Source organism: Aquarana catesbeiana, linkage group LG03, assembly GCF_042186555.1.
Source record: "Aquarana catesbeiana isolate 2022-GZ linkage group LG03, ASM4218655v1, whole genome shotgun sequence".
Lineage (NCBI taxonomy): Eukaryota > Metazoa > Chordata > Amphibia > Anura > Ranidae > Aquarana > Aquarana catesbeiana.
Window position 1 is genome coordinate 257,884,511 of NC_133326.1, and position 12,110 is coordinate 257,896,620.

Sequence of the window (12,110 nt, forward strand, 5' to 3'; positions counted from 1 at the left end):
ATGATAGGCTCAGCAATGGCATGCAATGCCAAGCTGCTGCTAATAAAGCAAACAGAATATTGGCATGCATTAAAAGGGGGATCAACTGCAGAGATAAAACGATAATTCTCCCGCTCTACAAGACTCTGGTCCGCCCGCACCTGGAGTATGCTGTCCAGTTCTGGGCACCAGTCCTCAGGAGGGACGTACTGGAAATGGAGCGAGTACAAAGAAGGGCAACAAAGCTAATAAAGGGTCTGGAGGATCTTAGTTATGAGGAAAGGTTACGAGCACTGAACTTATTCTCTCTGGAGAAGAGACGCTTGAGAGGGGATATGATTTCAATTTACAAATACTGTACTGGTGACCCCACAATAGGGATAAAACTTTTTCACAGAAGAGAGTTTAATAAGACTCGTGGCCACTCATTACAATTAGAAGAAAAGAGGTTTAACCTTAAACTACGTAGAGGGTTCTTTACTGTAAGAGCGGCAAGGATGTGGAATTCCCTTCCACAGGCGGTGGTCTCAGCGGGGAGCATTGATAGCTTCAAGAAACTATTAGATAATCACCTGAATGACCGCAATATACAGGAATATGTAATGTAATACTGACACATAATCACACACATAGGTTGGACTTGATGGACTTGTGTCTTTTTTCAACCTCACCTACTATGTAACTATGTAACTATGACTTTATCTGATTGCACTCATAACTAATAGAGGACATTTTAGGAATACAAATGTTTATAGTAGATGTTGGTAAATTGTTGGTAATGCACCTAGTGGGAAATTGATAAATGCACAATGGTATTTCACCAAGGATACAATAAGTTCCAATAATTGCCATAGGTGGAATTTGTGAGCACACAACAAATACTGTTCTAGATTACGTGTGACATTTCACCACAGGGCATGTTCACCTGTGAAGGGTGATTTACTAGATCACTTTTCAGTTCATAAGCAGCGCCACTCACCCCCAACTCACATATAAAAATTTTACATTATTGGAGCTCCTTCTTGGGGCTTCTTAGGGGAGGCTGCAGCCTAGCCTATACCTAAAGCGCGGATTCATTAATATATATAATCTTTGGCCTTTAGGATCTCCTGATATAGTTTTATGGGGTGTGCACTTTTTTGAATCATCACGTCTGTCTTAAAGGATAATAATTTACTTCTAATTATTATATAGTTATAGTTTTCTTCCTAATTGATGGATGATGACAACAATTAGTAAGTGTGTTAGCTTCCTTGTTAAATTCCAAACGTAGGTTTTTGTGTTCTGTTATATAAAACTCAGTAAGATTAGTGTAAAAGAAGAAGTCAGGACAACTTATCTCTGCATTGCTGTCATTCTCTACTTCCAAATCTGCACCCGACTTTACCTGCTTGGCATTCCTATTTGATGTATAGTTTTTACCGTGAACCTGAATGTAGGTTTGTCTGTGTATTTGCCTATTGTCTGTATTGTCAAATTCAGAAGTTTTTAGCTAGTTTAGCAGAGCTGTGTACTTGGATTAAAGTGCCACCTGGTGGTGATTTGTAAATTCACAGCTTATCTTTATTTCTACCCTGTATAGATAACATGAAAAATTAAAAGACAACACTGAACCCCTAGTTGTAAAAATATACTGGAAAAAGTATAATTAGGTGAAAAAACTGTCAGAATTATAAGTTGCTAGATTCATCTACTGTTTTCTCGTTTTTGGCTTAAATGAGGCCAAATCAATGGGCAGGACCAAGGTAAGAATAGCTGGCTGTGGCCATATTATTATTTAGGTTCAGCAACATTTTTATACTCCTAAAAGTGAGCATGTTATAGTGTTTTTTTTTGTTTTTGCATAGAAATGATTATCCGGTGCTAAAATATTATGGCGAATGCTTAAAGTGGTAGTACACCCAAAAGCAAATATTTATTATATTGCAGCTTACAAATTCTGAGATGTGATGGCTGCATTAATTTCCTTTTGTAAGCATTCACTCCTTTATTTTCTCTGGTGATCTAGGCAGTAAGTCTGTTACTTTTCAACAGAACTAGCTGTGGTTCTAGATGATCTCAATGCCTCTAACTGCAGATATAATTACAGTTAATTGCTATTGCAGTTGTTGGTTATCAGAAACCTTGGCAATGTGGTTATTCATCTGATAAAATAAGCCAGTTTTAGGAAATCATAGTGCATTTGAGAGGCCCTAGGGTCATGTCACTGGCTACACTTATATTACCTATTTAGTACAGGTGGACGTCTGACAAAATGATTGCATAATTGGTGCTCCAATAGCCTTCAGAGTAAGTGATAGAGCCCTGTAGACCTGACCTTAACCTATAAGTGTGGTATTAGACTTAAGAGAAATGCAGTAGGAGTGGAGTTTGTTCTTATGTAGGTTAACCATGTAATAAAAAGAACCAAAATATGACCAGTACTTTGACCAAGCTCTGAAAACAATATCTCAGCTTACTAATGTAATTTCATATTAAAATTGAATTCTGTCCATAACTTCTCCTCAGCTCCAACTTATGAAATCTGCCCCATACTCTGAATGTCTATGTTATCCGCAATTTGGACAGATTATGCTGTGATATTTGCAGAAATGTACTAGGTCTCTGACAAGCAGAGAAACAGCAATCACAAGGTGGTATTATGCCCCTTTTAAATTGCATTATATCTATCCACATGTCTCTAACTCCAGCTTCCATTGGTGCTCCTCTCCTGGCTCCTTTCTCCACATATTTTAGGCATGTGAGAAAATATCTCCAATTTGGCAGAAGTTTTCTAAACTTTTGACCAAATTAGTTGGTAGACCTATTTCTATGGCAAATTGTGTTCTGTATGTATATTCTATTTTGCTCAATACAATTTTGAAAACAAAAACTTAACTGGGGAAATCTAAAAACTGTCTTTACAAAGGATTTCCCTCACAATGCTAGTGTTAAAAACTTGTTTTTGTCTGGGGAACGTTTTATTTGCCTCATCTCTTGTTCCCACAGCCTCCTCCTCTAAGTTAGGCCAGTCCCCCAAGGTTTCTTATCTACTGTGCTTTGTATGTTGTCAGGGGGGAAGGGTCAGGAGCATCGGCGGGGGTATCCGAGAAGAGGAGGATCAGGCTGCTTTATGCAAAACCGTTGCACAGAGCAGATAAGTATAACATGCTTGTTTTTTGTTTTTTTTAAATGGTGAACCTTTACAAACCCTTTAAATAAAGAATTGCAATGTGATTCTGGTGGTTGTCTTTTTATGAATGTATAATGTACATTGATCAGTGTCACTCACAATTCTAATTCCTTGCTCCTCTTTCTTGTCGGGGTCCCCCAAGGTTCTGTTCTTGGACCTCTTCTATTCTCAATCTACACCTCCTCCCCAGGTCAGTTAATTGCCTTCCTTGGTTTTCAATACAATTTCTACACCAATGACACCCAAATCTATATCTCTACCCCTCAGCTCACTCCATCAGTCTCCTCACGCATCACTAATTTACTAACAGACATATCAGCCTGAATATCACACCACTCCCTCAAACTCAATCTATCCAAAACATGCTCAAAATATTTCCTCCCCTCCCCTGATTTCTCTGCCAAAATCAATGACTAAACTATCAACCTGTCCCCCTATGCCAAGGTCCTAGGTGCAATCTGGGACTCTGGATTATCCTTTCGACCCCACTTTGACAGATCCAATCACTGTCCAAAGCTTGCTGTCTCAAACCACTCAACATCTCCAAGATACGCCCCTTCCTAACCAATGACACCACAAAGCTTCTAATTCATTCCCTGGTCATCTCTCACCTCAACTACTGCAACTCCCTCCGCATTGGCTTACCCATACATAGGCTATCCCCCCCTTCAGTCCAGCATGAATGCTGCTGCCAGGCTCATCCACTTTACAAATCGTGTCTGCTACCCCTCTCTGCCAATCCCTCCACTGGCTTCCACTCACCCAACAAATTAAATTCAAGATACTAACAACAACTTACAAAGTCATCCACAACTATGCCACCAGCTACATCACTAACCTAGTCTCAAAACCAACTTGTTCTCTTCCTTCCTCCCAAGACCTCCTTTTAGCTCCCTTGCCACCTCATCTCATGCTTATCTCCAGGACTTAACTAGAGCCTCTTCCATCCTCTGAAACTCTTTACCCAAATCTGTCCAAGTATCTCCTACTCTGTCCACTCTCAGACGATCCCTGAAATCTCATCTCTTCAGATTAGCCTACCTGGCCCCCACCTAACAACTGTACATTAATTTTCTCCATCAGTCCATTATCCACAGTTACAGTATTTTGTACCTTTTGATCCTCCCTCTTAGATTGTAAGCTCTAACGAGCAAGGCTCTCCAATTCCTACTGTATAAAATTGTATTGTAATTGTACTGTTTTCCATTATGTTGTAAAGCGCTGCATAAACTGTTTGCGCTATATACATCCTGAATAATAATAATAATAAAAAAATACAAATAGAAAGTCTCCCTTTTTTACACACACAGTATAGCTGCTGCAATAGCTGTAGATTTTTAAAGCGAAGGGGTCATTGTGCTTAACATACTGAATAATAACCTTATAGTTACTGACTGTGCCAAAACAGTTGTATTGTCAAAATACTTACTAAATACAATATCTGTTGCTAGGCTATTCCATGTATATGTCAGAACTGCAAATTAGGACATATTTACATCTTTCAGCCAAAAAACAGCATATCACATAATATGTATATAGTCACACAATAAAGGCAAATTGAAAATGCTCTACTTATTGTATCTTTCCAAAGCCAGCACTCATAAGTGTTCTATGTTTTGTTGTTGTTTTTTCAGTTTTTTTTGCCAGCAGAGGCAGAATTCAAGATGCACACCTCTGCATTATGTAGAATAATGCCTTGTCCTCATTGTGTGAAAGCAGGAGCACTTCCAGAGGCTCCAGGGTGAATGAAGTGAAAAAAAAAGGATGACCTTAAACCCTGTCTACTCTTCATTAATCCAGCAGCAGAACAGCAGAACAAATCACATGATGCTCCACAATTCAGGTAACACACAGTTATCTCTACTTTCACTCTAGGCTCCAAAATGATCTGCATTACAATGCTGTTCAGTTCTAATTAGGTCTGCATATGGTACATTGCCTCTAGTGAGAACAAAGCTAATTCAATATGTATACAGTCAGAGAATGTTTCATCTTGTTTGACACTGGCTTCACATAACCTATGATACTCCTGTTCCTTTGACCACCGTTATTACTCAGACTAAAAACTGTACATTTTCAATAATATTTTTGTTCATGTTTGGCTTGAAATGAAACAGAAATATTGCATTACATAAGTAGTCACAAAGTCTGTAGATTCAATACACCATTTACACATGAACTATTTACCTGGAGTCCTTCTCTTATGGCTTCTAGGAGATAGGGAATTACTGAATAGTTCCAAAGATCTGTAAACCATATTTTAGACCCATCCACATCCATTGGACATGAAAGGAAAAGGCGTGGACCTATCAAAAACAAAAATAAATGTTTAAACTGACTTTGTTGTATCTATTTAATATCTGCACCCTGTACGTAGTATTTTGTTATTTATGTAAAACCATGTGTGTATTATAATTATTCATTAGCAAATTTACAAAATATATGTGATCACCACAGTCAAGATGTTGTAACAATTTTAGTGCTAAAACAAAACTGTGGTCATACAACTGAAAGAACACAATACCAGAAAGAAAATGGCTTAATTTGAAATATTGGCATTTTCTTACTGTTTTAATATATGTAGTGACCATGCCAGTGTCCGGGACTTCCTTCAACTGAATGACTATGTAAATTTCCTTGCAGTAAATTCACCACAGCATATTCACCCTCTTCGGCACTGTGCCTTCACACACATAGAGGAGGAGGGTTCTTGGCATTGTCATGGCTGAGAACACTCCTTCTCAAAGTCACTCAGTGCTGGCTATGCCTATTATCTCCTCCAGCCATTGTGATGTCAGCATGATGCTGTCCACATTGTCTAGGGCCATAGAAATACAGAAAAGAGCTCCAGACCAAAATTGGATAAAGGTGCACAAGATCATTTAATTGTCAATAAAAAAAGTCATAGAAAAATATCCAGCATGTTTTAGGGGGAAACGCCACTCCCCCTTCATCAGGGCTACAATAATAAGCACAAAATATAGTCATATAAAAACTGTGAGCGAACAAGAAAAGGCCCCCAATCTTGTCCTACTACCACTGCGCCCTGGTCTTATATCTGTACTTATGCTAGCTGCCACTTTAAAAATAAAATATTAAAATCTGGATCATCTATACAGTCAAAAGCAATAAGATGAAGAGTGGAGCTATCCCCTATCAGTGGGACTTAGGGTGAGTGTCCACACCACTTCTAATCTAATAAACCAATCCTAAATCACAATTATAGAAAGTGGATTATCAGTATTGAATATCAGTAGTCGCACACAACATCAATTGCTCAATGTGATAGTGACTACTACAAATAACCTGAAAGTATTAATCCTAATATAACATTACTTCAACATAAAGTGACATGTATCTTATTACAAGTGACACCCCGTAAATAGTGAAAAACAATATTGTGATAACACAAATGTGGAACATTGGATAATAAAATCAAAAAAAGTCCAAAATACACAAATCATGTGCAAAATGTATAATGGAAAAGCAAAAATAAGTGAGACAAAATCCAAAATACTGGAAAATAATGAATCCACTTCTATTTTAAATGATGAAAATCAATATATTGAATGGTGAAAAAAGTTCAAAAGGTGCAAGTGTCCTCAATCTGCCAAATGCTGTAATTCTGTGTACACCGCACCTCAGTGCCGTGATTCCTCTCCCTTGTGAATTGCTCACTCACCAGTTGTTAAGGCCTCACACTCTCGTGTTTGGCCGGCAAAACACCTCAACCCACTAACATGGGGGTTATCATGCAGCCACCGATATCCGCTGTTGAATGTACCATACACTTTTCTTTGAGAATTTGACAACTGCAATCAACATGTGGCCAAAAAAAGAACTGGACCTCTGCACAGTGTTCAGCTAAAGCTACAAGTTAGTGTAGTGCGTCCTGCTCACAGTGTTCAGCTAAAAAACTACAAGTTAGTGTAGTGAGACCTCTGCACAGTGTTCAGCTAAAGCTACAAGTTAGGGTAGTGCGTCCTCCTCACAGTGTTCAGCTAAAACTACAAGTTAGTGTAGTGAGACCTCTGCACAGTGTTCAGCTAAAGCTACAAGTTAGTGTAGTGCGTCCTGCTCACAGTGTTCAGCTAAAACTACAAGTTAGTGTAGTGCGACCTCTGCACAGTGTTCAGCTAAAGCTACAAGTTAGTGTAGTGAGACCTCTGCACAGTGTTCAGCTAAAACTACAAGTTAGTGTAGTGTGTCCTCCTCACAGTGTTCAGCTAAAAAACTACAAGTTAGTGTAGTGAGAACTCTGCACAGTGTTCAGCTAAAGTTACAAGTTAGTGTAGTGCGTCCTGCTCACAGTGTTCAGCTAAAAAACTACAAGTTAGTATAGTGCGACCTCTGCACAGTGTTCAGCTAAAGCTACAAGTTAGTGTAGTGAGACCTCTGCACAGTGTTCAGCTAAAACTACAAGTTAGTGTAGTGCGTCCTCCTCACAGTGTTCAACTAAAACTACAAGTTAGTGTAGTGAGACCTCTGCACAGTGTTCAGCTAAAGCTACAAGTTAGTGTAGTGCGTCCTCCTCACAGTGTTCAGCTAAAACTACAAGTTAGTGTAGTGAGACCTCTGCACAGTGTTCAGCTAAAGCTACAAGTTAGTGTAGTGCGTCCTGCTCACAGTGTTCAGCTAAAACTACAAGTTAGTGTAGTGCGACCTCTGCACAGTGTTCAGCTAAAGCTACAAGTTAGTGTAGTGAGACCTCTGCACAGTGTTCAGCTAAAACTACAAGTTAGTGTAGTGCGTCCTCCTCACAGTGTTCAGCTAAAACTACAAGTTAGTGTAGTGAGACCTCTGCACAGTGTTCAGCTAAAGCTACAAGTTAGTGTAGTGCGTCCTGCTCACAGTGTTCAGCTAAAACTACAAGTTAGTGTAGTGCGACCTCTGCACAGTGTTCAGCTAAAGCTACTACAAGTTAGTGTAATGAGACCTCTGCACAGTGTTCAGCTAAAGCTACAAGTTAGTGCAGTGCGTCCTCCTCACAGTGTTCAGCTAAACCTACAAGTTATTTTTTTGCGAGCTCTGCACAGTGTTCAGCTAAAGCTACCTGTAGAAGGTTGGTGGTGTTTTCCTGATCCGATCACTACCGCAGGCAGCTAAATAAGCTACAAGTTAGTGTAGTGTGAGCTCTGCACAGTGTTCAGCTAAAGCTACCTGTAGAAGGTTGGTAGTGTTTCCCTGATCCGATCACTACCGCAGGCAGCTAAATAAGCTACAAGTTAGTGTAGTGTGAGCTCTGCACAGTGTTCACCTAAAGCTACCTGTAGAAGGTTGGTGGTGTTTTCCTGATCCTATCACTACCGCAGGCAGCTAAATAAGCTACAAGTTATTTTTTGGCGAGCTCTGCACAAGTGTTCACCTAAAGCTACCTGTAGAAGGTTGGTGGTGTTTTCCTGATCCTATCACTACCGCAGGCAGCTAAATAAGCTACAAGTTAGTTTTTTGCAAGCTCTGCACAGTGTAGAAGGTTGGTGGTGTTCTCATACCACAGGCAGGCAGTTGATTTTGCTAGCTGCAGTATCAGTATATATATATATATATATATATATATATATATATATATATCCCAGCTTAGTGCAGCCACAGGCCATTAGTATGTCTGGAAGGCCAACAAGGAGAGGCAGACAGTCACAAGCCAATAAAAGAGGGCAAGCAGGCTCTGTGTCTAGAGGCAACAGTGCTGGTCGTGGAGACAGTGCATCCTCATCAGCACGTGGCCGTGGGACACGCTTGGCCTTTTTTTCGGCAGCTGGCCGCGTTGAGCCGCAACATGCGGAAGACTTTGTCGAGTGGATGACCAAGCTGTCCTCATCCTCCTCATCCCCTCTCACCCATGCTCAGGGTACTTTGTCTGGCAAAGCAGCGGCCTCTTCCCTCGGCTCAATGTCATCAGTGACTCCTTCCCTAGCCCCACCATGTCCTCCTGAGGAGTCCCTCGAACTGTTTGATCACAGTGTTGGGTACATGCTCCAGGAGGATGCCCAGGGTTTGGAAGGCTCTGATGATGATACTGAGCTAGATGAAGGCAGTAACGTGAGCACGGACAGAGGGGGTGCCCAAGAAGGACAGCAATCTGGCAGTCATGCTCCCCCTGCTGCAGCATACTGCCAGGTTTGCTCCAGTGATGAGAAGAGGGAGGGGATGATGAGGTCACTGACTCCTGATAGGAGAGAGGAGAAGGAGGAGGCGGCACATCACCAACAAGACAGGATGCCCTCCAGGGGCCAGCCTAAGGGCAGCACACTGACTGCATCACACCCCAAAGCTCCGCATGTGCAGGGAGCTGCAGTCTCTGCACGTTATTCAAAAAGTTCTTTGGTGTGGGCCTTTTTTGCGATGAGTGCATCAGATCGCACCTCTGCTATTTGCAACATATGTCTAAAGCGTATCTCGCGTGGCCAAAACATCTCCCGCTTGGGCACCACATGCTTGACCAGACATATGTTTACCTGCCATGCAGTTCGTTGGCAAGCGTATTTAAAAGACCCACACCAAAGAACAAAGAGGACCTCTCCTTGCTCCTCATCAGCTGAGATCTCCAACCCCACTATACCTTCAGTCCTCTCTGAGACCTGCACTGAGAGGAATGAAGGTGTAGAATTAGGTGTGTCACAGCCAAGTACTTGTGGGCAATCTGCTTTCGGTACACCAACGTCAGATTGTACCAGGCAAATTTCCCTGACCCAGCTGCTGCACCGCTGAAAGAAGTTCGCTCCCAGCCATCCACATGCCCAGCGGTTGAATGCTAGCTTGGCAAAATTGCTAGCACTTCAACTGCTGCCTTTTCAGTTGGTAGACTCTGTCCCCTTCCGTGAGTTTGTGGAATGTGCGGTTCCTCAGTGGCAGGTACCCAAACGCCACTTTTTCTGACGGAAGGCGATTCCAGCTCTCTACCGGCATGTGGAAGGCAATGTCTTGGCCTCGCTGGTAAGGTGCATATTAGCGCTGACTCATGGTCCAGCAGGCATGGACAGGGACGTTACCTAAGTTTCACTGCGCATTGGGTGACTCTGCTGGCAGCTGGGAAGGATGCAGGACAAGGTGCAGTAGTGTTGGAGGTTGTTCCACCACCACGCCTCCAAAATGCCACTACTGATTGTGACACACCTCTCTCCTCCACCCCCTCCTCTTCTTCTTCCTCCATGGCCTCTTCCTGTGCTTTGTCCTCGGAACCAGCGGTGCTCTGTAGCCGTTCAAGGGGCTACGCAAGTATGCAGGCCAAAAGATGCCATGCGGTGCTTGACCTGGTGTGCTTGGGGGACTGGAGCCACACTGGGGCAGAGGTTCTGTCAGCTCTGCAGGGGCAGGTTAAGAGGTGGTTGATGCCACGCCAACTTAAGGCAGGAATGGTGGTTTGAGACAATGGCACCAACCTCCTCTCTGCCCTCCAACAGGGACAAATGACCCATGTGCCCTGTTTGGCTCACGTCCTTAACTTGGTGGTGCAGCGGTTCTTGGGCAGGTACAGAATGTCCTGAGGCAGGCCAGGAAAGTCTGTATGCATTTCCACCGGTCATATAATGCCAGTGCTCGGCTGGCAGACCTCCAAAAGGAGTTTAACCTGCCCAAGAACCGCCTAATCTGTGACATGCCCACCAGGTGGAACTCAACCTTGGCCATGCTGCAGTGGCTGCACACACAGCAGAGGGCCATCAATGAGTACCTGTGCGACTATGGCACCAGGACAGGGTCAGGGGAGCTTGTTTTTTTTCCCCACGCCAGTGGGCCATGATCAGGGATGCATGCACTGTCCTGTCACCATTTGAGGAGGCCACGAGGATGGTGAGCAGTGACAGTGCATGCATCAGTGACACTGTCTCCCTTGTCCACCTGTTGGAGCACACGCTGTGTGGAATAATGGACAGGGCACTTGAGGCAGAACAGAGGCAGGAAGAGGAGGACTTCCTTAGCTCTCAAGGCCCCCTTTATCCAGACAGTGTTCCTGCGTGCCCACCGATCACACAGGAAGAGGATGAGGATGAGGAGGAGGAGGAGGATTGTGTCAGTATGGAGGTGGAGCCTGGCACTCAGCATCAGCAGCAGTCTTTAAGGGATCAGTCCCAAGAAACACATGGACTTGTACATGGCTGGGAGGAGGTGGCTGCGGACCATGTCATCCTTAGTGACCCAGAGGACTCCGGACCAAATGCCTCAGCAAACCTACGCTGCATGGCCTCCCTGATCCTGCAAAGCCAGCGTAAGAATCCTCGTATTCGTGGTATCAAGGAGAAGGACCAATACTGGCTGGCAACCCTCCTTGATCCACGTTACAAGGGTAAGGTTGCGGACCTTATCTTGCCATCGCAGAGGGAGCAGAGGATGAAACATCTTCGGGAGGCCTTGCAGAAAGGTCTGTGCAATGTGTTCCCAGAGACTGGGAGGTTACAAACTCCTGTTTCTGGACAACGTGTTGCTGAGGCTTCGATCAGTCAAAGAAGGAGCAGTGGAGAAGGTGGCCGTCTGACCGATGCGTTCAGACAATTTTTTGGTCCGCAGCCCCAAGGTATGATCGGTTCCAGCAACCACTGCTAGCGTCTGTTTTACATGGTGCAGGAATACCTAGGGGCAAGATCTGACTTGGACACCTTTCCCACCGAAAATCCTCTGGGTTACTGGGTCTTGAGTTTGGATCACTGGCCAGAGCTTGCACAGTATGCAATTGAGCTACTTTAAGAGGGGCATGTAATTACAATTTTTGATGCAATACTTTGCAGCAGGGCTCGTTTCTGCGTTCCAACTAGAGTATCTGTGAGGGGTTGCAGTGTTGTGGCACCAGAACCAGTGCCTAAGGCCCAATTTTTCAGCCCCTGTGTAACAGGGGCGTGTAATTGCAATTTTTGATGCAATACTTTGCAGCAGGGCTCGTTCCTGCATTCCAACTAGATTATCTGTGAGGGGTTGCAATGTTGTGGCACCAGCACCAGTGCCTAAGGCCCAAGTTTTCAGCCCCTGT

At 43.3% G+C, this 12,110-nt stretch overlaps 1 protein-coding gene across 1 annotated transcript in view; it reads right to left on the bottom strand.

Annotated features, from left to right (window-relative positions):
- Positions 1–12,110, bottom strand: part of NAV3 (neuron navigator 3) — a gene marked incomplete in the record, with an annotated part of 918,952 nt that overhangs the window by 25,503 nt on the left and 881,339 nt on the right. Inside the window, 1 exon segment of the mRNA XM_073620003.1 lies at positions 5,339–5,457. Within this exon segment, the coding sequence (XP_073476104.1) occupies positions 5,339–5,457 (119 nt within the window).